This window comes from Geotrypetes seraphini, chromosome 11 (genome assembly GCF_902459505.1).
Source record: "Geotrypetes seraphini chromosome 11, aGeoSer1.1, whole genome shotgun sequence".
Classification (NCBI taxonomy): Eukaryota; Metazoa; Chordata; class Amphibia; order Gymnophiona; family Dermophiidae; genus Geotrypetes; species Geotrypetes seraphini.
The window spans coordinates 108,363,481-108,389,590 of NC_047094.1; the positions used below are offsets into that span (position 1 = coordinate 108,363,481).

General features: G+C 41.9%; 1 protein-coding gene across 3 annotated transcripts in view; it reads left to right on the forward strand.

Annotated features, from left to right (window-relative positions):
* ADNP (activity dependent neuroprotector homeobox) overlaps positions 1-26,110 on the forward strand; it is a 106,822-nt gene that overhangs the window by 50,050 nt on the left and 30,662 nt on the right. For all 3 annotated transcript variants that reach the window (XM_033963715.1, XM_033963714.1, XM_033963713.1), the window contains exon 2: positions 6,009-6,125. In XM_033963715.1, the coding sequence (XP_033819606.1) occupies positions 6,018-6,125 (108 nt within the window). In that variant the 5' untranslated portion in view covers positions 6,009-6,017. The remainder of the gene's footprint in view (positions 1-6,008; positions 6,126-26,110) is intronic.

The window sequence follows — 26,110 nt, forward strand, 5'->3', positions numbered from 1 at the left end:
CCGGTAATCAGTCGCCTCGACTATTGCAATTCATTGTACAAAGGCATTCTGATTAAAGATCTTAAATGAATCCAACTCATCCAAAATACTGCCATGAAACTAATTACTGGTCACAGGAAATTTGACCATGTTACTTCAATACTAAAATCTGCTTGTTTTCAAAATTCATTCCACCAACACTCTTTTTCTAAGCAGATACATAACATATTACTGTCACTCTAGATCGCTTGGATCAATCAAATAAAATCAATTAGTACTTCCAAACTTTCGGCAAATTATCTTGGACACCAATCGTTGCTCCATATTCTTTGTTCGGGGCCAGAACTGTGGAACCTTTTCCAGGCCATCTCAGTCTTTAATAAACACATTTAAGAAAGACCTAAAAACATTTCTATTCTCTGACTCATAAAACTTCTTTATTAAATAAACTTCATAGTTTGGGGGGGGTTTTCTGCAAAAATGGCAGATCTCGATAAGCACCGAGGCCTTGATGTACAAATCATCATTAAAATCCTGTGGGTTGCAAGATGGCGACTAAAGCGGAGGTGTAGCGCTGAGCTTCATGCTAGCGTTTTTTGTTCTGACCTCCTCCTTCTGGACTTTTCCCCTTAGCGTCGGCTTGGTAAGCTCTCTTGCCGACTGCTATTTGCTTCATTTTTCTTCTAAGTCCTCAGCGTTATGCAGAGGGACTATACTTCCATTTCTGATGGGAAAGAGGAAGGGTGCTCAGTGGCCAGGACCTCTGACGGCCGCAAGCTCCAGACAGCTGATTCAGACAATGCTGAACGTCGGAGTGATGCGTCAGCCAGTAAGTGCTCCCCAGGCTTCGGGAGGAATGCTGAGTAAATCGTTCAAGCTTCGTTAAGCCCAATCCAGAGGCAGACACCTCTCCAGCCTGGGAGTTGGATATCTACGTCGGAGGAGGTGAAGTAGCCGACCAGTGGGGGAATATTGCTGCTGAGCCCCGGAGGAGCGATGGAGGTTGTGGGGTTAGAGAGTTCAACATCCATTGAAGCTTGACCAACGGTGTCCAAGACAGATAAGGGTGAGATCTTTTCCTCTCCATGTGAACAGTTTGGAGAGATAAGTAAGCCTGCAAATGTTAGCATGGATGATCTATGGAAGGTTAGTTCCACTACGGACTCCATCCTTAGAAAAGCTGTATTTATGGTTCGTTCAGATTGTGCCCATATTAGCTCCTAGGTGAAAGTGCAAGGAGATACTATAAAAGAACAAAGTGAGACTATTAAAAAGCATGAAGAGCAACTCTCTCAAATAAAATATTTGGAGTTAAAAAAGATTAAAGAAAGATCTTTAATTCAAAGGAAATTGGAATTTTTGGAGAATAAACAAAGAAGAAATAATTTGAGGCAATTAAATTTTCCAAAATCTCCTGTAATTTCTCCTTTGGAAATGGTGCGGAAATATTTAAAAGAGATATTGTTAATACCTGTGGAAAATTTACCACCAATAACTAGAGTCCAAAGTATTTCAGGGGTTTGAAGAAATCATCTGCCTCTACCCCAAAAGGAGAAAAGGATGAACAACGGAATAAATTAGACCTGACAAATTTTTTGGAGAGTTCTCTAGAAGTAATCACTGAAAGATCTACCCTAATTGTATCATTTGCCTTGGAGTTTGATAGACTTACAGCCTCTTTTTACAAAGCCACTCTAGCGGCTATGCTGTGCTAATGGCCCTGAAGCCCATAGAGATTTAAAGGGCTTCGAGGTCATTGCCACGTGGCTTTGTAAAAGAGGCAGTTAATCTTCTGTACTTATTTTTGACTTATGAACAAATCTTTCCTGGGTTCAACAGTGAGAATCTTTCCAGATCTTTCTAAAGAGAGACAAAAAGAGAAAGGATTTTCTCTGTTATAGAACAAGGACATTAGCTCTTGGTGCATCTTTCTTATTGAAATTTCCTGCTAAATGTTATGTTTCTATTGATGGGAAGAATTTTCTATTTTTTTGAACCAAAGCAATTATCTGAATTTATAATCGCTAGAGAAGGGGAAGGGGTGGTTATAGGTGTGACATCTCCTTCCTTAGTTTAAACGAAACAGCTGTCTGGATGGTAGATTTGAGTACTTTGCTCTGCTTAATTTTAGAAATTTTTGTATCATTATCTTAAGTTGTTTATTTAATTTTTCTTGTTGGATCAAATTGTGGACTAAATATTGTTGTTTTTTTCTTCCTTTCTTTTACTGTAGTTAATCATTGTGATTAAGATTTTAATTTCCATAACTTATGAAAGTTTATACTTGTTTATGATACTAAAAACTTGAATAAAGAAATATATATATTTTTTTAAATCTTGTGGGTTGCTGTGGGGCTGATTAAATTGTCTGATTTGAAAATGATGACTGATGCTCAAATTAGAGAATGACATGGGGACAAATTTTTCCCCGTCCTGTCCCTGTGAGTTCTGTCGCTGTCCCTATCCCATTACATTACATTAGTGATTTCTATTCTGCCAATACCTTGCAGTTCAAGGCGGATTACAAAAGAAGTTATCTGGCCATTTCCAGAGGAATTGAAGAGTAGAGAGATTTGCTACAGAGAATTGGGATGAGTCTTGCGGAGTTAGTTTGTCTTCAAGGATGTCTTGAATAGGATGGTTTTAACGATTTGTAGTCATTATCAGTAAAATTGGAGAGTTGGTAGTCTAGTTTTGCTGCTTGAGTGGCTAGAAGGCCGTCCGTCGTACAGTTTTTTTCGTTTGACGTCTTTGATTGGGGGATGAGTGAACAGTCTATGCGTTCTCCTGTGCCTGTAAATTCTGCCTTAACTGCACAAGTCTCAAACACTTATGATTTTAAAGTGTTTGGGGCTTGTGCAGATGAGGACAGCTTGCAGGAATTGGGCAGGAACAGGAAAGAAACTCATGGGGATGGGACGGGGAAAAATTTGTCCCCATGTCATTCTTTCACTAGTTCAAACAACTTTGCGTGCAAATGAGTTTTGTGGAGGTCCGTCATAATCCCATCTGATCAGTTGTTGGAAAAGTGATTGACAAATATGCAGAGCCGGCAGGGGAAGCCCTGAAGCAGCCGCCTGCCGCTCAGCTATTTGGGGCAGGACTTTATTTATTTATTTTTTTTAATGGGCACAGATGTGCATGTTTTACATACACACAATATCTGTTCCTTTAAAAAAAAAAAATCGTGCCGATCCCCCTCCTGACGATGGCCTCTGAACTAAAAAAAAAAAAATCGGCAAGAGGGAAGCCCACTCCCTCCTGCCACTGGGGCCCCCTCACATCAGCCTGGGACACCTGATACCCCCACCCACAGCCCCATACCTTTAAGTTGAAGATCCGGCAGGAGGGATGTATACTTTCTCCTGCCGGCAGGCCCTTCTCTTCAAAATGGTAGGATTTCCCCTTCCCAGTGCATCTTGGGATGCACTGGGAGAGGCCTAAGGCTCTGATTTGTCCAGGCGCTTAAGGCCCCTCCCATGTTTTGTTTGTTTTATGTTTTATTAAAACTTGTTATACCGCTCATTCATACGACAGGTCCAAGCAGTTTACCATCAGTGACCAGCTTCCTTAGAAGTACTCTTTGCTGTGACCAGTCTGGACTCTAGAATAAGATCTGTAATTGTCTTAACTGTAACCTATTTGTTGTCATAACTAGTCTGTTCTCAAATCGATTGTGAATGCCAATTTGTAACCCATTATGAGCTTCTGGGAGAATGGGATAGCAATATAAATAAATAAATAAATAAATATACAATATAGGATTGTAATAGGATAGACCTCAAAACATATAAACAAGAAATAAATCACATTCATACATAAAAACATACCATATAACCGAAAATAAACCTGAATGTCCTCTAACATTACAATTTCAAGATTCACATTGCAAGATCCTTTCCCTCAATAAATATGAGTTATCTTTGATATAGGAAATCCAAATACTTCACCAAAAAAGGTTTTTAGTCTAGTCTTAAATGCTTGTATGTTTACCTCCAACCTCAAATCACATGGTAGATGATTCCATAGTTGAGGCCCAATAAAAAAAAAGCCTTATTCCCTAGCAACAGCAGCAGATGAATCCAGAGACCAGCTCCAGAGATGAATCCAGAGATAGCTCACATCTACCAGCAGGCAGAGATAGAGAAACTGATTAACAGGTGGTCCTATTGGCTGGCACTCCTCCTGTTTATTCAGTATTCTCTATCTCCCAGCAGGAAAAGGTCGCTATTCAACTAGCTCCTGAATTCTGGCTGTGACTAGAACTTTATTTTCTCCTGTTGAGGTTTCTCTTCAGTGAGACTGCCATTCTGTTTCTCCTGTTGAGGTTTCTCTTCAGTGAGCTGGCAATGCTATTTCTCCTATTGAGATTTTCTCTTCAGTGAGACAGGGGTGTCCGGCTGAACGGTGCCGGCTTTAGGGGTTACACCTGGGCCCCCCCAGGTCCCTGCCTCACCCTCCCTCCATTGCTAGAGGGTCTGATTTCAACTAAAAAGTATAGGGTTTTGGGTGGGATTATCGGTGGTCCTGGGTGGTTATGTGAATGGTGGCGACAAGAGGGAGTGGGCATCCCTCCTGCTGTTTGTTTTTAAGTTTGGGGATGAGGGAGAGAAGCCATGGCATGAGGAGGTTGTGGCATTTGGGGGGGAGTCAGTTCTGCAGGGGCCCTGGTGGAGGGAATGGGTACCCCTCCTGCTGCTCTATGAAGGGAGGGGGGTTCCAGATGGTCGAGACAGGAGGAAGTGTGCTTCACTTCTGCCAAGTTAGCTTAAAATTTTTTTATAGATATACGTATATATCTTGGGGGCTGGGGAAGGCGGCATGACATTCTTTTTTTTAATGGGCACAGATATTGTGCATATGAAACACACTCATATCTGTGCCCATTAAAAAAAGAAAAAGTAGGCTCTTTTAACATTACCGTCATCTCCAGACCTTTTTGGAGATATCGGAACATTAAAAACCAGCACTGCTAGTTAACAATTCCATTGGTTGCCAGTGTTATGCAGGGTACAACATAAGATGTTGTCTATAGTTCATCAAGCTGTGTATGCTCCCGCTGCTTTGTACTTTAAACAGTCTTTGAAGGTTTATTGTCCAAGTAGATCATTGAGAACAATGCATGCAATGTTGCTATCACAGGATAGGATGCTGAAAGTTTGTTATGCAGATACTAGAGCTTCCATTATTGCCACTGCAGAAGTGAAGTTGTAGAATTGTCTTCCTGGCCTTTTACTGCATTTTTGTTGGCCAATTCTGTTTGTGTGTTCTGTTTGACATTGTGATTTATATTGTGTATTGTATTTGGAAACCACCTAGGTTTAGGTGGTGTATAAATTTTTTTAAATAAATTAATAGATCACTGTTGGTGGGCTCATGCGAGTATTTGTAAATTTTGACATACTACTATGGTAGAGTTTAGAAGATTTTCACCTGGGTAAATTTTGGAGTCTAAAAATTAGCCTCTAGTCAAATTGCCTGCACAAAGAAAGGGTCAAGGGAATGGGAGTGGGAGAGGGTGGGCTAGTAGATTTTGTTTTGCTATTGCAGCATGAGATTCATGGTGCAGAGTGTGTGTCTATCTTTGCAAAAGAGTACTGCATGAGTACTGAAGTATTTGCAGTGTTGTTGCCTCCCCCAATTTTCAAAGCTAAACATAATGTACATTTTTTTTTTTAACCTTTTGAAAAATCACTTTAGACAGTAATATAAGTTCAAAAAACCTCTAAGTTGATGCTTTTCTATCTTTTTGTGGCTGTGATATGATAGCGGCCAGATAAGACATACAGAATAATGATGCACCTATGGAGATCCTATCCAGGTCGTGACCTTCCCCCCCCACCCCCAAATGTGACCCCATTTGGTGTCCTTACCCAGTTTGGGAAGCTTTGACCTACTTGTTTTTGATTGCCTACTTTGTATTTTTAAAGAAAACACTTTCCCACACAAATAAGAGGGATAGGAGTAGTGCAAATAAATCTGTGTAAGACTAAACATTCATGTTTTTTTTTTCTTTTTCACTTGATCAGGTAGAAACTATGTTCCAGCTCCCTGTCAACAACCTTGGCAGTTTAAGAAAAGCCCGGAAGACTGTGAAAAAAATATTAAGTGACATTGGTTTGGAATATTGTAGGGAACATATTGAGGTAAGTACCTAATTAGACCTGGTTTCAGTTTAATAAGGGACAAATTAATTAGACAAAAATAGGCTTATTTAAAAGAATGATTTGCCACCTCTGCTGAAGTGCATAGTAAGGTCTGAGCAGATTGATACTGTACAAAAAAATATTATCAAAGAATCTAAGTTGTGTATTTTATTCATAAGAAGTTCAAGTTTCTGGCATCTTAAGTAAGGATGTTGTGCTCTGTTCATCAGAAATAGACCCTGAGCTGCTATATATGAACTTGTGCAGGGGGAGACTACCTAATAAATGGCTGGTGTGCTTGTTCACAATTTTGGACCCTTGAACTTTTATTTCTGTATTTATTTCTTTGCTTTTTATTTCATAGACAGTAATTGATAAAATGAGAGAAGCAGCTGAGCCCAAAGTTCATTTAATTTTTTGTTTTAAATTTTTATACTTGCAGATTGGTTCTGTTTTCTCAAGCTTTTCTTGAAGCACTCCTTAAGACATTTGTGCATTGCTTCTGTTTTTATTTTATTTTTTGTTTTAAGTTGTGATAATGCAGCCTTTCATAATACGATTATGGTGTGTATCAGTTTTGGCTTTTCAGTTAATTTGAATTAACTTAATTAGAATTTGATTTTAACTTTTTATAGATTAATGGCATGAACTCTTTTACAGGAAGTAACTTTTAGTAATCAGGGTTTTCAGGAGTTTACTTTTATGGACTATTTTAGAGTAAATTTTCTACTTTTCAGAAGGTAAAATGAAGGTATAGGCAACTTGGTCTTCATAGACAGTATAATAGAAGAGCTTTTAATACAGAGCTCTGATCCATTAGAAGCCTAATACACTTCAATGTAGTTTCATCTATCACAGTGTTGATTAGATCAAAGTTAACCTTCACACAAGTCAGTGAGGGTACAGTAAACCTAACCACATTAACTTGTATGAAGTTCATTTCTTTATATGTTTCTAGATGATTTAATTTAAAATCTGCTTTTTAATTGTCCTTTTCTAAAGTTATTTAAAGCAGCAGTACGAGTTTTAAAAAATTTACATTCACATTAATACATTCCTTAAAGGGTTTTTTTAATGCAATATGTTAGATTTATAAAAATAGTAGAAAAATAAATTATAGATAAAGTAGGAAATCAGTCTTTGCTTGACAGAGTTGGAAGATACTTGGTTATTTAATCCACACATCCACCTCCAGACAGAATTCACTCTACATATATGACACATGTTTAATTTGCCCTTAAGAACTTCCATGGATGTAAAACTCTATCCTTCTATTCCCCAGGTAACAACATGTTTTCCTTATTGTCCATGCCAAACCAGTCTGAATATCTTTCCTATCTCGGTGTTCTTTTTGTGTTTACACTGGTTCAGAGTGATACCCCCAACTACTCTTTGGATTATGGGGTTCTATGAAGTTTGGTACTTTCCCTCCTCTTCAGTATTTTAATTAGTTCTCTCACCACCTTGATCCTGTCTTACAACATTAGGTTTTATATTTACATGGATGACATCATTCTCTGTCCTGTCTCACCACTCCATGTTGATCTGCATCCATTACAGTCCTGTCTTCATTCAGTTGCCGCATGGCTTTCATCTCATAAGCTTAGACTTATACCAGACAAGACAATAGCTTGCTGGATTTCTGGGATTCTAAATCAACATCTGATACTTCTGATACTCTTTGACTACCCAATCACCCTGGGCTTTGGTTTCGTTGTCTTGGTATATGGATTGATAGTAAATTTGTTTTTTTCCCAACAGATCTCTAATGTAATCAAAGCTGGTTTCTTCACTTTACGTTTGTTGTGCACTCTTAGGAATTTTCTAGAGTTTGATTCAGTCCATAAAAGCAATTTACATATTCTTGATCTCTAAACTTGACTTTCCCTATCAGCAGCAGACAAATCCAGACCATGGATTAAATCCATCCACCAGCAAGCAGAGATAGAGATAGAAAACTATGATCCATTACCTCAGATGACATGCTCCTCGAGACTCTAGTATTCTCTGTCTTCAGCAGGCAGATGGATGACTTTATCTATTCTCTTGCATTAATATGCTTCAGTTGAGCCTGTGGTTTTAGGCTAATTGGGTGCCTAGGGGATATACCTGAGAACCAGATGAACCCCCCCCCCCATCTCGCCCTCTTACTGCTGCCCACTGTACTCTCCCTACTCATCAAAAAGGAAGAAGGCATTGGCTTTATTGGAGCCAAACCCCAATTCAAAAAATAAGCATTATCTATTTAAGAGACTTATAGTCCGCCTAAAAACTAAGCAGATAACAACCATACATACATAAAATATTAAATAAACATAGTATACCTAAGAAACATTGAAAAAGTACTGTAAAACTGTTTGTCCATTTTAGAAACTGCATGCAATCCACTGCTTTCTCTAATGGTTGCAGTAGCAATGAATTATATACCATGTAATGAAACCAAGTAAGTCCAGGAGCTTTACAGCAAGCAGCACCATAGCTTCCAGTTGCATTGACACAGATAACGGTGCCGAAGAATACTGTAATATACTGTTCAATTCAAGAAATTACTTTCTAGCAAGCCGTAGTCAATCTGATCCCATTCTCGTGTATTCCACTGCTTGGTAGCTGCTTTGGTGTCCTCTGTCTCCGCCTGCTAGTGGATGGACTTAACCTATGCGTCTGGATTCGTGTGCTGTGACTAAGGGAAAATAAAAATATCAGGCAAGACACAATTTTACCATTGCAATTCTATCTATGCATGTCTACTGGAAAGAAAGATTAAATGTCGTCAAACCTTACAAAACTGTGCTGCTTGTTTTCTCTTCAAGACAACAAGATAGTCAGTCATTCTTCCCCACTGGTTACCTGTGCACTTCAGAATTAAATACAGGATCCTTATTCTTACTCATAAGGCTTTCCATATAGGTGCCCCATTATTTCTCATTGTCTAAGGTCTCCTACACCCTATCAAATGCTCTATGCTCCTTGGATTATAATAGAATAGTCCTCCCTAGCCCACGCCAGGCACACTTAAAATCAACTGGACACGCAGTTTTTTACTTCTTAGCTCCTTCTCTTTCTTTTATCAGGTTTGAGCAGTCATTTTCCCACTTCAGGGTTTTGCTGACACATTTCATATCTCTCTCTCTCGCTCTCTTCACTTGGCACTGGGGACTGATAGACTGATATTTACCTTTAGATTTATGTATATATGATCTTGGACGTATGAAGTCTCTCTTCCTTTTTTATAATTTGATTAGTTTTATGTACACCGCTCTGATCCTTGAATTGTAAAAGTGGTATATCAAGGCAATAAATAACAGAAATGAGGGGGGGTTGTGTCCCTTTCCAACCTGCAGGTTTTCCTGTGACATCCATAGTTTTTAGGCTAGTGCCTTCTAGAATTCTCCAATAATGTATTTCTCTACTTCCAGCAAATGGTAAAATTTTTCAGGCTGGTGCAGCAATTTCTAGGTCTGGTTTTCTAGTGTGCAGGTTAAGGTCTGCACTCTGAGGTCAAGCTTTTAATAGCTTTGCACCTGGAATTTGATCCATAGACCTTGCTCTGGTAGAACGCAGTCTAGTCTGCACAGCCCCAAGACAGCTCTGTCACTTTAAATCTTTAGGCAGTGCCCACACTGTGCGTGTGCAGGTGCCTCCCTGCCCGAGTTGACACATGAGACCAACAGGTCTGTTTTCTGCAGAGCCGAGAAGCTTTGTCTTCAATGTGTCAAACTTGATGATATTTTATTGTGTTCTTCATTTTCAGTACTTTGTTCAAGTTCAGTTAAATTCTGTCAATTTTTCCATTTTTGGCCTTTTTGCCACTTTGAGACCCTCTTTCAACTGATGGGGAATCAAAGTTTTTCAATATACTTTTTTCCCAGGATCATTGAGCCTTTTGACTTTGCATCAGCCATTATTCCCACCATGTCATAAAGAGGGTGCTGAGCTCCTTGAAAAAATGTAGTCTATGTAATCGGACCATTTCAGTCTCTGTCTGTGAACTCTTTTCTGCGTACGCAAAAGAGGCACTGAAAGCCCAACAAATTCAGTGCGATAATCTTCTTGGTTCAACATCAAACGTGGCAGGAAATTTGGTGCTTAACACTCAACCTGCATCAGTATCAACACTGCGTGTACCAACGCCACATACAAAGTGTTGAACATCAGGCTCTCTGCAGAGACCAGATTAAGCATTGTCTTCATCCGTGCGTCAGGACGCTTTACATAAGAAAGCTAAGAAGCATAAACATTCCTCCCCTGCTAAGTTTGGCATGATGTCTTCCTAGACATCGACCTCCTTGACACATAGTAAGCAGTGCACTGTAGATCACTCTCCATCATTACAGTTCATGTCTCTTCCCAGGCGTGCCTGGACTTCGAGGCCTCCCACACCCGGACAACCAGCACTTCAGACTGCTTCCATGTTAATGTCTCTTCGGTGCAAACGCCAACTCTCCAAGAAGAAATCCAGGCAGTGGCCAAACAGGAGCTTTCAGGGCTACTGCAGATGTAGTCTTCACAGGCTTTAAAGGCAACCATGCCTGCCTCAGCCCAGTCTGAGGATACGTTGAGACATCGATTGAGGATGAGGCCACACACAATTGCAGCAATCACAACCCTTCTGTATCCTTTTAGTGGTCACACACACTTGCCCAACGTAAAGCATTGAGATTGGCATGGACCTATTTGATGCATGCATCGTTGTCGACCAGAGGAGTTATCTCCTAGGTCAGTGCATCAACCCATACCTTGATGCATACTTGATGCACACTCCCTGATTCACCTAGGAGAGAGTATTTTGAGGAGTCTGACTCAGATATATCCATCATTGTATAGAACAGGGGTGCCCACACTTTTTTGGTGTGCGAGCTACTTTTAAAATGATCAAGTCAAAATGATCTACCAACAATAAAATTTTAAAAAACACAAAGCACACTGTACACTAAGAAAATGTTAATTATCATTTATATTCGGGATGGAAGAGGTTTCAAAGAGGTCAAGGCAGATGACTGTAAAATATGCAATGTCTCCTCAGTAACAACTATACAAAAATAGACAAATATACCCCCTCCCTTTTTACTAAACAGTGCTAGCAGTTTTTAGCGCAGGGAGCTGCGCTGAATGCCCAACGCTTCTCTTGATGCTCATAGGCTCCCTGCGCTAAAATCCGCTACTGCGGTTTAGTAAAAGGGGGCCATAGTGCAAAATATAGACAGCAGATATAAATTCTCAAAATGGACACATTTTGATCACTAAATTTTAAAATAAAATCATTTTTCCTACCTTTGTTGTCTGGTGATTTCATGAGTCTCTGGTTGTACTTTCTTCTTCTGACTGTGAATGCTATATTTCTTCCCTCCTTTCTGCCTCCTACATGCTTTGGCTCCTCCAGACCTCATTCCATTCCCCAACCAACATCTCTATCCTTCCATGAGTCCAACTTTTTCTTCCTCTCTCCCTGCCTGCCCACTGCCACCCGACACACTCCATTCCCTCCCGTCTTCATACCCCCCTTTCATTCTTTTTGTTTTCATGCCCCCCTTTCATTCTTTTTGTCTCCATGCCCCCCCTTTCATGCTTTCTGTCTCCATGCCCCCCTTTCATTCTTTCTGTCTCCATGCCCCCCCTTTCATTCTTTCTGTCTCCCCGTTCTTTCTCCCCAAGCTACCACTGGGGCTGTTGTTTGGAAACAGGCCCTCAAACCGCCATTGCCGCCGAGTTTTCCCTGTTTCCTGATGCAGCAACAGGCCAGCAGCCTTCCCCCTGACGTCAATTCTGATGTTGTAGAAGAAGTTCTGGGCCAGCCATTCATTGATTGGCTGGCCTGGAACTTCCTCTCCGATGTCAGAATCAACGTGGGGAGGGGGGCTGGCTTGCCTGGCGGTTCTGTAGTCACTGCTGGCCTGTTGTGGCGTCAGGAACATGGAAAACACAAAGGCAATGCGAGCCTATCGCTGAGTCCGGGATGGGCTCTGCGATCGACTTGCATTGCATTTGCGATCGATGGGGAAGAGTGTGGTGCAGTGGTTAAAACTACAGCCTCAGCACTCTGGGGTTGTGGGTTCAAACCCACGCTGTACCTTGTGACTCTGGGCAAGTCACTTAATCCCCCCATTGCCCCATGTACACTAGATAGCTTGTGAACCCACCGGGACAGACAGGGAAAAATGCGTGAGTATCTGAATAAATTAATGTAAACCGTTCTGAGCTCTCCTGGGATAACGGTATAGAAAATGGAATAAATAAATAATAAATAAAATATTTTAATTAATAGCTTCTATATAACAATTTTATATAGAGATATTCGCTTTGATGTATATTTGGGTGTGTTTTTTTTTGTATTGTCCCTGATTTCAATGTTATTTTATATGTGTTGATGCATATTGCTGTTTGTTTTACATGGTGATTTTATTATTTGCATATCAGTGTAAACCACCATGATGCCTCTTTTAGGTTATTCTACGGTATATCAGATTTAAGATTTTAAATGTGCTATTCCCACTTATAATTGCTCTTTCTGATACAGTATATCTAATCACTCAGATGAGGATCTAACAGACTTGTCAGCAGGTGACTCTTATGGTATCCCTTCGCCACCACCTCAACAAAATGTCCCCACCAGAGAGCATATCTTTTACTGACTTTGAGGGGTCATGCTTTATCCATTAAAATGGAGACAGAGAAAAGAACCTTGCGGTCAACTTTTTTGAGCTTCTTTACTGACTGAGTCACCTCCAAATGACTGCATGAAAGTATCTTTGCACAGAATCTTGAAAGATATTCTATTTAAGAACTGGGCGAACCCTCTGTTAGTCCAGGTTGCTCCTAAAAAGATTAATACAATGTATAGAATACAAATGTGTCCAGGTTTTGAGAGAACACAACTTCAACATCATTCTCTTGAGGAATCTACCTTGAAACATTCACACAGTTCAATATTTTATGCTTCTGCTCTTCCACAGGGAAGTTGGAATATTAGACTCCTTTGGTAAACCAATTTTTCAAGCATCCATGTTAACAAATAGAATCCTGGATTACTAATTCCAGCTTTTGAGGAATTTCTCCTTCAAGCGAAGCTCAAGTAATTCCCACAATTATGAACTTATGAACTTGTTCACTACTTGGAAGTTTCTAGCTAGAGGCATATGCAGTGCATTCAATGTTTCTACTCGTACATCTGCAGTGGCAGTATGAATGTGCTGTTTGTCTTGGCTCGAGTCTTTGATCTTGAAACCTTGGTGCAAGAGCGCCTTTCTAATGTTCCTTGCAAAGGTGATCTAAACTAAGTTTTATACACCGGGTCATCAATCAATTTGGAGCTCAACTCGTTAAAACATTAAGAATAGAGTAATACAAAAGAACAGAACAAAAGAAATCTGATTTGGAAAAAGTAGAATAATTATTTCCCAAAATGTTTGGCGAACAAGACTGGAGATAAGATTGAGGAAGTAGCCGATCGAATTAAAAAACACAGAAACAATAACAACTTTGTCTAAATCTCAAGCTTCTACAACTTCATCTTAGAGAAGGTACTCTGCCCCAGCCAGGTGTTCATTCTACTATACCATGTTTCCCTGAAAATAAGACAGTGTCTTATATTAATTTTGAGCCCAAAAAACGCGCTAGGTCTTAATTTCGGGGTATGCACATGATCATTTCTCCCTTCCTCTCCTTTACCCCAATTCTTCCTCTTTCCTTTCTCTCCCCCACATGTGCAGCATCTTTCCTCCCCTTCCTCCCCCTCCCCAATCCCCCTATGCAGCAGAAGTTTGCCCAGCATCTATCCTTCCCTCCCATCATCAGTAACGTGGCAGAGTGAATTCCCCGACGGACAAGGCCAAAGCTGCCTGTTTAGAGTGCTGATGGCCTGACGCTGCTTTGGATGAAGGTAGGGCTCGCTTGCAGTCGGCGGGGAGGAAAGGATGGAGAGTCAGCAGTGGAGGTGGGGGGGGGCAGGTTGAAGAGTTGCTGCCGGCGAATCCCGGGCTAGGGCTTTTTTTTTTTAATAGGACTTATATTAAGACCTACCCCGAAAATCATGCTCGGGCTTATTTTCAGGGTAGGTCTTATTTTCGGGGAAACACAGTAATACTAAGCGTCTTTACAATCGGCAATCTTCATCATCTAGGCCTGCTAATCAACGCTCCCATGCAAAGCAACAAAAGATTCAGAAATCGCAGTCTCAGTCCAAGCAACACTTGTCTTTTTGACTGTTTTCTAGAGAGCATTGCCACAATTACCCTGACTCTGCCTCCCTATTGGAGGCAGACTACTCTCTTCACTTACATTGGACTCTTATCACAACAGACCAGTGGGTGCTTCGAGTCATCACTAAGGGCTGTGCCCTATGTTGGATCCACAAATCTCCAATCCACCCACCAAAAGAGTCTCTCCAAAAGGCCTTCCTTCATCAAAAACTCTCAGCCCTTCTCCAGCAGAATGCATTAGTCTGTTGCTCTATAAGAGAGAGGCCGGGGGGTTCTACTCGGTGTTTCCTGATACCAGAAAAGACCGGAGGCATTCAACCCATTTTAATGAAGAATGTTGCATGTCTGTTTTATGATCTGTGTATGTATTTTTGGAACCTGCTTAGGTTTAAGTGGGATATAAGTTTTTTAAAATAAATAATTGTTAGACCTCTGAAGCCTAAACAAATACAGTAAAACCTTGGATTGCAAGTAACTTGGTTTGCAAGTGTTTTGCAAGATGAGCAAAACATTTTATTAAATTTTAACTTGATATACAAGCAATGTCTTGCAATACAAGTACATACAGTATACACATCACAATTGAGCCGATGGTTTTTCTATCTGACGCTGCAAGAGTGTAGTGACTGTTCTAAACAAGTAAAGTCTTGCAATACATAGAAACATAGAAAAATGACGGCAGAAAAGGGCCACGGCCCATCTAGTCTGCCCAAACTAATGACCCACCCCCTAACTTCCTCCATAAAGAGATCCCATATGCCAATCCCATCTTTTCTTAAAATCTGGCACACTGCTGGCCTCAATTACCTGTAGTGGAAGATTATTCCAGTGATCAACCACCCTTTCGGTGAAGAAATATTTTCTGGTGTCACCAAGAAATTTCCCTCCCCTGATTTTCAACGGATGCCCTCTTGTTGCCGAAGGTCCTTTAAAATAAAGAGATCTTCTTCCACCTCGATACGGCCCGTGACATATTTGAACGTCTCAATCATGTCTCCCCTCTCTCTGCATTCCTCGAATGAGTATAGCTGCAACTTACCCAGCCGTTCCTCATACAGGAGATCCTTGAGTCCTGAGACCATCTTGGTGGCCATTCGCTGAACCGACTCAATTCTCAGCATGTCTTTTTGATAATGTGGCCTCCAGAATTGTACACAATATTCCAAATGGGGTCTCACCATGATCTGTACAATGGCATTATGACCTTGGGCTTACGGCTGACGAAGCGTTTACGGATACAACCCATGATTTGTTTGGCCTTGGATGAAGCTTTCTCCCCTTGTTTGGCAGTCTTCATGTCTTCGCTAATGATCACCCCCAAGTCACGTTCTGCTACAGTCCTTGCTAGAATCTTACCATTTAGGGTGTAAGTCCTGCATGGATTTTTGCCACCAAGGTGCATGACCTTGCATTTTTTGGCATTGAAACTTAGTTGCCAAATCTTTGACCAATGCTCCAGCAGGAGTAGGTCCTGCATCATACTGTCGGGCATTGTGCTTTTGTCTATTGTGCTTTTGCCTACTATGTTCATATAGCATACACACGTCACATCATCACAACTGTGTTGATGGTTCTTGTCTTTTTGATGCTGCGGGAGTGTAGTGACTGTTCTAAACGAGCGAGGTCTTGCAATACAAGTACGTGTAGCATTTTGTATTAAAGTTTTTAGGTTGTGGAACAAATCGTCTGAGTTTCCATGATTTCTTATGGCGAAATTTGCTTTGATATACGAGTGCTTTGGATTACAAGCATGCTTCTGGAACAAATTATGCTCGCAAACCAAGGTTTTACTGTACTTGATGAAGGGAAAATTTTGAATGGACTTTCTGGGAACCCTCCTATTCCTACTAGAAAAGGGTGACTGGGTATGCTCTCTAGATCTAAAAATACACACATGCTCACATTTCCATCCTACCTGCACAGAGGAATTACCTACACTTCCGCATAGATCTTGGCATCTCCAATACAAAGTCTTGCTGTTTGGTCTGGCCTCTGCTCCTCATGTTTTCACAAAGTGTCTAGTAGTAGTGGTGGTAGCTCTTCACACATGGAGATTTCAGTATTTCCCTATTTGGACAACTAGTAGATCAAGGTTTCATCCATTGTAGACAGCTCAGACTGCCATAAATTCAACAGTTTGTTTTGGGCTTCTGGGGTTTGCTGTCAACTACCAAAACTCATATCTACAGCTATCTTGAATGAGGTTCATAGAGGCAAGCTTTTCTACCCAAGCGGAATGTCAACAATCTCTACCCACCAGATAACGCCTTCTCCGTCACATGGCATTGATGGATTCACACACCTTCACCACAGTGGATTTTATCAACCCAATAGTCCCAAGCCATGGGATCCCTTTCGGCTCCAATACATGTAACCCCGGATCTGTGACACACTCCAGTGGTGAATGGAGCTACACAATTGTACTTGGTCTTCCTTTCCAGTCTTCTCAGCATCAAAACCTTCTAACCACAGATGCTTCTGTGATGGGCTGGCGGGCTCTTCCGGACAGTCTACACCAGGGCTGCCCAAGTCCGGTCCTCGAGATCTACTGGCAGGCCAGGTTTTCAGGATATCCACAATGAATATGCATGAGAGAGAAATTTGCATACCAAGAAGGCAGTGTAGCAAATTTCTCTCATGCATATTCATTGTGGATATCCTGAAAACCTGGCCTGCCAGTAGATCTCAAGGACTGGACTTGGACAGCCCTGGTCTACACACACACACTTGGGGAGTGTGGTCTCACTATGAACAAACCCTGCATGTCAATCTTGAGTTATGGGTGATGGTGAACTCTCTCAAGACATTCCAGGACTGTCTTTTACTTCAACAGTTCGCACACATCTGTACAGATAGCCAGGTTGCTATATTCTACCTGAGGATATAAGTGGGGAACATCCTTTGCAAGGAAGTGAACAACATTTAGACTTGGGCAACTGCTTGTGAAATACTTCTCAGAGTGGTTTACTTAGCAGGGAAGCAGAATATTCCGGCAGACAAATTTGAGCAGACTTCTTCAACCTCATTAATGGTCTCTCAACACATTTTTCTTACATACAATCTTCTCTTGATGAGGGCACTGGACATAGATCTCTTTGCTTCCCTTTAGAACAACCAATTTCTGCAGTTCTGTTCCAGAATCTTTGTCCTGAACCACATTACTTCGGACGCCTTCCTGCTTCACTGGGGAACAAATTTCCCCTATGCATTTCCTCTGATCTCTCTTAAAGGGAAAAGTCAAACTTTGCTGGGACCTCTCTGGTCACGCCAGGTTTGGTTTTCACTTCAACAGCTCTCATCCAAAGAACCATGGAAATTGCAACTTTTTCCAGCAGTGCTAACTCAGAATGCAGAGGCCCTTTTTCATACAAACCCCCGTTCATTAGCACTGACTCGTGGTTTCTTTCCGTTGCAGGATGTCTAGAAAGCTTTTCACTTAGCATTGTTATCACTTCAAGTGAACATAGTTCTCTTTCTGATGTGTTATATTCTTTGAAACCTGTCACCTGCCCGCTTCCATCAGTTTTAGACTACCTTTTATATCTTTAATTCTGGTCTAAAAACCAACACATACACTTAAGTCCAGGATATAAGTCCCTTCCTCTCCCCCGCCCCCCTACTTTCAATTCAGGATCTATGTCCCTTCCTCACCCCCTTCCCCCTACTTGCAATTCAGGGTCCATGTTCCCTTCTCTTCTCCCCCCCCCCCCCTCTTTACTTGCAGTCCAGGATCCGTGTCCCCTCCTCTTCCCCCCCCCCCCCACACACACTTGCAGTCTAGGATCCATGACCCCCTCCTCTCTTCCCCCCCAATCACAGGCCCAGTATCCATGTCCCCATCCATTTCCCTTCTCGCACAGGTCTGGCTTCTCTCTGACCAAGCCCCCTCACCTACCCCACTCCGGGGTGAGATCGGACATTATCTGCAGGCCTCCTAAGGAAACACTGTTGAGGACCTGGGTTGGCCACTGTTGGAAATAAGATTCTGGACTTGATGGACCCTCAGTCTGTCCCTGTATGGCAATTCTTATGTAATTGGGAAAAAAAAAATAAACATCATATGTTAGGGGAATGTATGAGCTCCATAAATGTTAAACTTGCGGTTGTTTTACACTGCTGTTTTTATTGTTTCACATTATTCATAAATTGTTTGGTATACTTCTTGCAGAGCAGAACAGACCTATGTTAACAGGGAGCATCCCTTTACCCCTCCTTTTTATATTCTGTTATGATGGTTATCACCTGCTTTGGTACAAACTGAAGAGGGCAGCACACTCCACTGAGGAAAGAGAAGGAGTTGAAAACTGTGATTGATATCTTCTGCAAAGTGAGCGGGTTTGGATTTGCTAACCTCTTGTCCAGAATGATACACCTATTTACAAAAGAGAAGATTGAGGTAAGAACCTAATCTCCTTTCCACCATGTCCAAGATTCCTCCCTCTTGAATCCCTTTCCATCTGTCACACCCTTCTCTCTCCATTACATCATCTAATATTTCTCCCTACTTTCTCCCACAATGTCCAACATGTCTCCCTCTTTCTTCCTTTCCTCATGCACACCATCTCTTTTCCTCCTACTCTACGCACTCATGTCCAACCATTCTTCCTTTCTCTTCCCTCCCCCATTGGCAGTATCTGTTTCCCTCCCTTCCCACACACCCCACTCCCGCAGCATCTCTTTCCCTCCTTTCCCAGCCCGTGCAATATTTCTTCTCACACGGTCACTGGCAGTGTTTCCTATATGCTGACCTGGAAGCCTTCTCTCTGACAAATTTTGCATCAGAGGGAAAGGTTCCGGGTTAGCTGCAAGCAATGTGTAGGAAGCGCTGCCGGCAGCCTGCGAAGAGAGTGAATGTGACTGCAAGAAGGACGCTGGAGAAAGGTACTCTCCCGTAGGAGCCACGCAAGTCTATAGAGGATCCCTGTGGACTTCGTGATATCCCTGACAACCCTGTTCCCGTGCAGCTCTATGTCCAATTATTTTTGGAATAGCAGTAAAAGTTCAATAGCTCTCAATTCTTTTGGCAAGGCATTCCATATAGTAGGAACATCAGCCATGAAAATTGATTCCCTATACATAACGAGCTAGGCCTGGCTAGTTTTAGAAATATGATGGCAGATTATGGCCAAATGGCCCGTCTAGGCTGCCCATCTGCAGTAACCATTATCTCTTTCTCTCTAAGAGATCCCATGTTCCTATCCCACGCTTTCTTGAATTCAGACAGTCTCTGCCTCCACCACTTGTTCCAGGAGACTGTTCCACACATCTACCATCCTTTCTGTAAAAAAAAAGTATTTCTTTTGATTATTCTGGAGCCTATCACCTCTTAACTTCATCTAATGCCCTCTCATTCCAGTGCTTCCTTTCAATTGAAAGAGACTTGTCTCATGCGCATTTATGCCACGTATTTATTTAAATGTCTATCATATCTCCTCCTCCCGTCTTTCCTCTAAAGTATACAGATTGAGATCTTTAAGTTTGTCCCCATATGCTTTATTACGAAGACCACATACCATTTTAGTAGCCTTCCCCTGGACCGACTCCATTCTTTTTATATATTTTTGAAGATACGGTCTCCAGAATAGTACACAATATTCTAAATAAGGTCTCGCCAGTCTTATACAGGGGCATCAATACCTCCTTTTTCCTACTAACCATACTTCTTCATATGCACCCTAGCATTGTTCTAGCTTTCACCGTCACCTTTTCAACTTGTTTGGCCACCTTAAGATCATCACATACAATCACATCCAAGTCCCACTCTTCTATTGTACACATAAGTTCTTCATCCCCTAAACGGTATCGTTCCTTCAGGTTTTTGCAGTCCAAATGCATGACCTTGCATTTCTTAGCATTAAATTTTAGCTACCAATTTTCAGACCCTTCTTCAAGCTTCGCTAGGTCTTCATGTTATTCACATCATCCGGGGTTTCTACTCTATTGTAAATTTTGGTACCATCCACAAAGAGGCAAATCTTACCTGACAGCCCTTCTGCAATATCGCTTATAAAAATGTTAAAAAGAAGAGGCCCAAGAACAGAACCTTGAGGCACACCACTGGTAAGATCCCTTTCTTCAAGAGCGATCTCCATTGACCACTACCCTCTGTAGTCTTCCTCTTAACCAGTTCCTGACCCAGCCCATCACTTTGGGGTCCATCCCAAGAGCACTCGGTTTATTTATTCTATATCTTTGTGGTACATTGTCAAAGGCTTTGCTAAAATCTGAATACACCACATCTAGTGCATTCCCTCTACCCAATTCTCTGGTCACCCAGTCAAATTGGTCAGATTTGTCTGACAAAACCTACCTCTAGTGAATCCATGTTGCCTCTGGTCCTGTAATCCACAGGATTCCAGAAACTTCACCATTCTCTGTTTTAGAAGCATTTCCATTAATTTACTTACCACAGAAGTCAGTCTTACTGGCCTGTAATTCCCTACTTCTTCCTTTCTTCCACTTTTGTTTAGAGGGACCACATCCGCCCTTCTCCAGCCCTCTGGTACTACTCCCAACTCTAGAGAAGAATACAAAAAAGGTCAGTTAGCGGAGCCACCAGAATTTCCCTAAATTCCTTCAGCACCCTCGAATGTACACCATCCGACCCCATCGCTTTATCTACCTTTAATTTAGTAGCTCCTCATGAACACAACCCTCTGAAAATCAGTCGGGGTCTACCACTAATTTGAATTTGTCTTCTGTGGTCCCGCTTCCAGATCTTCAGCCATGAACACAGAACAGAAATATTTGTTAAACAATTCAGCCTTTTCTTTTGTGCCCTTTGTCAGGAACTAATGCTATGGCAAAGAACTAAGTAGAGAATTTCCCTCTAGGCGCACCCAGAGAGAGTTGTCAGAGATGCTAGAGCCCTGGGCTGAAGTAGATTAGGGCATTCAGACTGGTCTGCACACATCTACCATGTGGTAGGGCATGCTGCTTGTCCTTCAGAGCCAGCATTCAAGGGGGATAATGGATTTTTATACCGTGTAAATGTGGATTCATTCAGTCTCTTTTCTCAGTTTGAATTTTACATATGCTTTTCCTCCCCCATCCCCTTAGCTCTAATGGATACATTTCTCTCTGTGTGCCTGCCAAGGAACTTTGGCAGAATCCTTTCTCAATTTACGCAGGCTGGGAAGATAATTCTCTGGTCATGTGATGGGCTTTTTCATTTCTATCCACCCTAGGTCTCTCTATAGAGAGGGTCCCGGTGGAACCTTTGGGGATCCGTAGGAGCCTTGTTGTGTTTTTTAGCTCCAGAACTTGCCCAAATGGTTAAGCAGGCCTTGCATAGTTCCCCTCTTGGGACTAATCCTAGCCTTACCCTAACCCTCATTCTCTTGGTGGGGTCCTCTAGGGAGCCTGAGAGGATTGGCAGGGACCCTGTTTTGGGGTCTCAGTGCTGTAGAACAGATCTGGTAATTCTTGGTGGGGGGAGTATTTATAAATAATTTGGAATGGGAATAGTGAGTGAAATGATCAAATTTACAGAGACACAAAACTATTAAAAGTTGTTAAATCCAATGCAGATTGCATGAAATAGGACCTTGGGAAACTAAAACTGGGCATTCAAATAACAGATGAAATTTAATGTGGAAAAGTTCAGAGTGATGCAGTTTTATAGCTACATGATTTTAGGTTCTATATTAAGCACCACCAAATGAGGAAAAGGGTTTAACATGGACAATAAATTGAAATCTGTTAATTGTGCAGTAGTGACCAAAAAGGTGATTAAGGAGACAGAACGACCCTTCATATGAGGAAAGGCTTAAGAGGTTAGGGGCTCTTCAGTTTGTAGAAGAGATGGCTGAGGGGGTATATGATGGAGATATATGAAATCCTTAATGGAGTGGAACAGATCAATTTTTTACTCTTTCAAACAGTATAAAGACGTCAGGATTCTCCATGAAGTAATAGCACATTCAAAACGGGAGAAAATATTTTTTCACTTAATATATATATTGTGTTAAAAGCATTAATGTAACTGGGTTTAAAGAAGGCTGGATAGCATGAAATCTTTTTATACTTACGCCAGGTACTTAATACAGATTTCACATATCACCTTTATTTAATATACTGCAAATAGCAATTCTGTAGCAAAGACATACTGTACTGTAGCTGTTGCTTCCCATTAGTCACAAATCCGCAGAAGGGTGTCACACTAAAACTTTGGACTCCTCACCTTCTGCAGTGGAGAACAGTTTCCTCTTCAGTTTTTTCTTGTGCAAGCGAACTCAGAAGGTGTGTTCTGATCTGCTCTGCTTCATTTTATTACTGTATTTTGTGGTATTTTTGTCATCTGTTTTTTTTTTTTTTTAATTATTTTCTGTGTTTCTTCAGTGCTTGGAGGTCCCCTTCTTGGGCTTACTCAGCTGGGGAAAGGACCCAGTCCTACATGGGTGGACTGCTGCTCCCTGGTCAATCTTGGGTACCTGTGGAGCCAGCCTGCTTTGTTTCTTCGGGAGCTTGGGGTCTGTTCCGCTGGGATCTTGCTCGCCTGCTGATTTATCAGAGGCTCGAGTTCAGGATGTGTGACTGCAGGCAGCCGGCTGCAAAATTTCTCCCCTTGGCACATCACATGGATTTATGGGGGTGAATCTGTATTTGGGGTCCGCCCAACCAGCAGTGAGAAGATCTTAAGCAGTGGACTTGTACTGGTTATCTCTGCGGCAGAAATCCTTTTCCTGCAGGCAGGCTGCTGCAAGCTAATAGGCACCAGAAGTTAGTGATTACTCCCATTGTTCCCTATTGGGGGGGAGGGGGGTGTTGGGGTTCTGAAAATCCCAGTTTCTGGGGTTAGGTTCCTCCAAAACCCCTTTTTTGATATTTGTTGTTTTTCAGTTAAGCTCCCAGAAAATAACAAACAGACTGCAGACAATGTACAAGATGCAGGCGTTGTTTATTAGTAAATGCAGTAACATATACAACCTTATAGCCAACCAAGGGACCCGACACGGTCCGTGTTTCGGATAACACGCCTTCCTCAGGGGTCCATGGTGGTTAAGGTATAAAGCAAACTGCGTAAAAGATAACAAACACACGCCAATCACGATCAAATGGGGTCAAGCAGTTTGCTTTATACCTTAACCACCATGGACCCCTGAGGAAGGCGTGTTATCCGAAACACGAACCGTGTCGGGTCCCTTGGTTGGCTATAAGGTTGTATATGTTACTGCATTCACTAATAAACAACGCCTGCATCTTGTACATTGTCTGCAGTCTGTTTGTTGTTTTCTGGTTGCTGTTGTTTACTGCAGACTACGTTGGATTTTCTTTCTCCCTTTTGTGCAATTTCAGTTAAGCTCCACCAGACTGTTTTTGGTGCGGATTTTCTGGCTGCAGTCATCTTGGATTTTTAGTGATTTTTTTTTTTCTGCCTCAAAACCCCTCAGTTTGCCTAGGGATGTTCTATATAATGGATGCCTCAAGTCAGTCTAGCCCCAGTTCCTGCATATATTGTGCAGATTTTACTGGCTGAGGAGTGACCATGTTCCACATGCAGCGGAGCACAAGAGGAAGCAGCGGGAGCTTTGGTCTCAGCCTCTAATCAGTCATCCAGGGCCTTTGAACTCCAAAAAGCCTGGAAAGCCAGATCGATACTTCCCCCTCTCCTATTTAACATCTTTCTTGCCTCACTAATTACTTTAGGACAGTCTATCGGCTTTAGTGTATTCGCATACGCAGACAATATTCAGTTAACTCACCCGATTAACCTCAACAGTCCTGATGACACTCATTTAATCAATCAAAAGTTGGAGAAAATCAGCAATTGGCTCAATGCTAATATGTTGTCAGTCAACATCAATAAATCAAAAATCATGGTTTTCTCAATTAAGGAAGGTCTACTCTCCTTTCCCCTAACAAACTTAGATCTATTCAATTACAATCCGTTCAGACTATTAAGTTATTAAGGGTTATCCTCGATGAGAAATTATCTTTTCACGTTCAAATAAGTGCTGTGGTTCAGAAATGTTTCTACCAGCTTCTTTAGCCAAGTTGCTTGACCCACCATCGTTAAATATCCTCGTCCATTCACTAGTAATCTCATGTCTGGACTACAGTAACGCCCTTTATAAAGGAATCAAAAAAAGAAATCAAGCGTTTTATAGCAAAATGTTGTACGATTTGTAAAGAACAGCAAAAAGAGGCAATGGAAACATCACAACCAGCGAGGGAAAATGAGTGTTGATTTGAAGTCTTAAAAATATGAAGTCCCAACTAGGACTCAGTTTTGGCGGTGACGTCGTCTTCTTCAGGGGACAATATAAATCCTCGCTCACGCTTCAGCATCCGTTTTTGTAGACTGTGGTGGTGGCTATCTAACCGTTGGGTTCTGGACATTATTCAGGAGTGGCACAAGATCGAGTTTCTTGGCCCCCTTCAGATCTGTTCCTCAACTCCCCAGCTGGATAACCAGAAAAGGAGACCTGAGTCTGAGCAACAGTGCAACGGTTCTTTGACATTTGATGCCGTAAAACCAGTTCCCGAAGGAGAATCGAACTCAGGCAAATACTCCTTATACTTCATTATGCCCAAGAAAGGCACAGAAGATTGGAGGCCAATCCTGGACTTGAAATCAGTAAACGAGGCCTTAAAGGTCCCCCACTTTCGCATGGAAATGGTCAGTTCCATTATAGCAGCGGTGGCTCTGGGAGAATTCCTAACCTCTTTGGATTTAACAGAGGCATATCTTTACAACTTCATCTTTCCGGATCACAGGATATCTAAGATGCCACATTCTTCAGCGACACTTTTGTTTGTGCCGCTCCCTTTTGGTTTGGTCACTGATCCATGCACCTTTACCAAGGTGTTGGTGGTTCTGGTAGACCACCTACTATATAGGTTGGGCATCCGGGTGTATACTTAGCTAGACGATTGACAGATCAAAGTCCCCTCAGAAAAGAAAGGTGATCACATAGTGCAGCAGGTGATAAATCTCCTCCAGATCCTTGATTGGATAGTCAACTTCCAAAAGAGTCTCCTTCAGCTGACTCGGTGTTTGGAATATCTGGGAGTCCACTTCGTCACAGTGAAGGGCTGTGTTTTTCTACCCGAGCTATGCAAACAGAAGCTCAGGACACAGATCTTAGAGATTCTGGCTTTACCGATCCCCAGGGCCTGGCATTATTTTCAAGTGCTGGTCTTGATGCCGGCCTCCCTGGAAAATGCTTCCTGTGCAGAGCTTATATGCAGACATTCCAGGACTCTTCTTTCCAGGTGGTCTCCGCAATGCCACTCCCTGCAGAGGCAGCTCCCCTAGATATCAATGCAAAATGCAGCTTATGTTGGTGATTCTTGAGGGATGCCTTAAAGGATTGACATGCTAACCAGGGACTAATTGGCCTTTTGTAGGCACTGCTACCCTCTACTCCAAACTCCTCCCAAGTCCACCGGCTCTGCTCTCCTTCCTTTGTGCCTAAGATAATAAGCGCTGGTGTCCACCTCTTCTTCCCCCCCCCCCCCCCCACCAACTGACCAGTACTGTGCTTACCTTACGTGTGCCAGTTCTGAAAGAGCCTAACGCTGATGTTTCACTCAGGGCTACTGTGGGGCCTTGAGCATCTGCACGTGTTCAAGGCCTTCCAGCTCCCACCCTCATCTACAGGTAGGAAAGGGACACAGCTCAAGCAGGATTCAAGGAAATTAACGTGACTAAATTTCACCTTCATGGCTCATCTACATTTCACAGAAAGTGCTTCCTAGAGTCTAACCTAAATTTATTTTATTTGCAAAATAAATCTTGATATACAATTAAGAAAAGCAACAGAGCAGTTAACAATATTTAAAAGC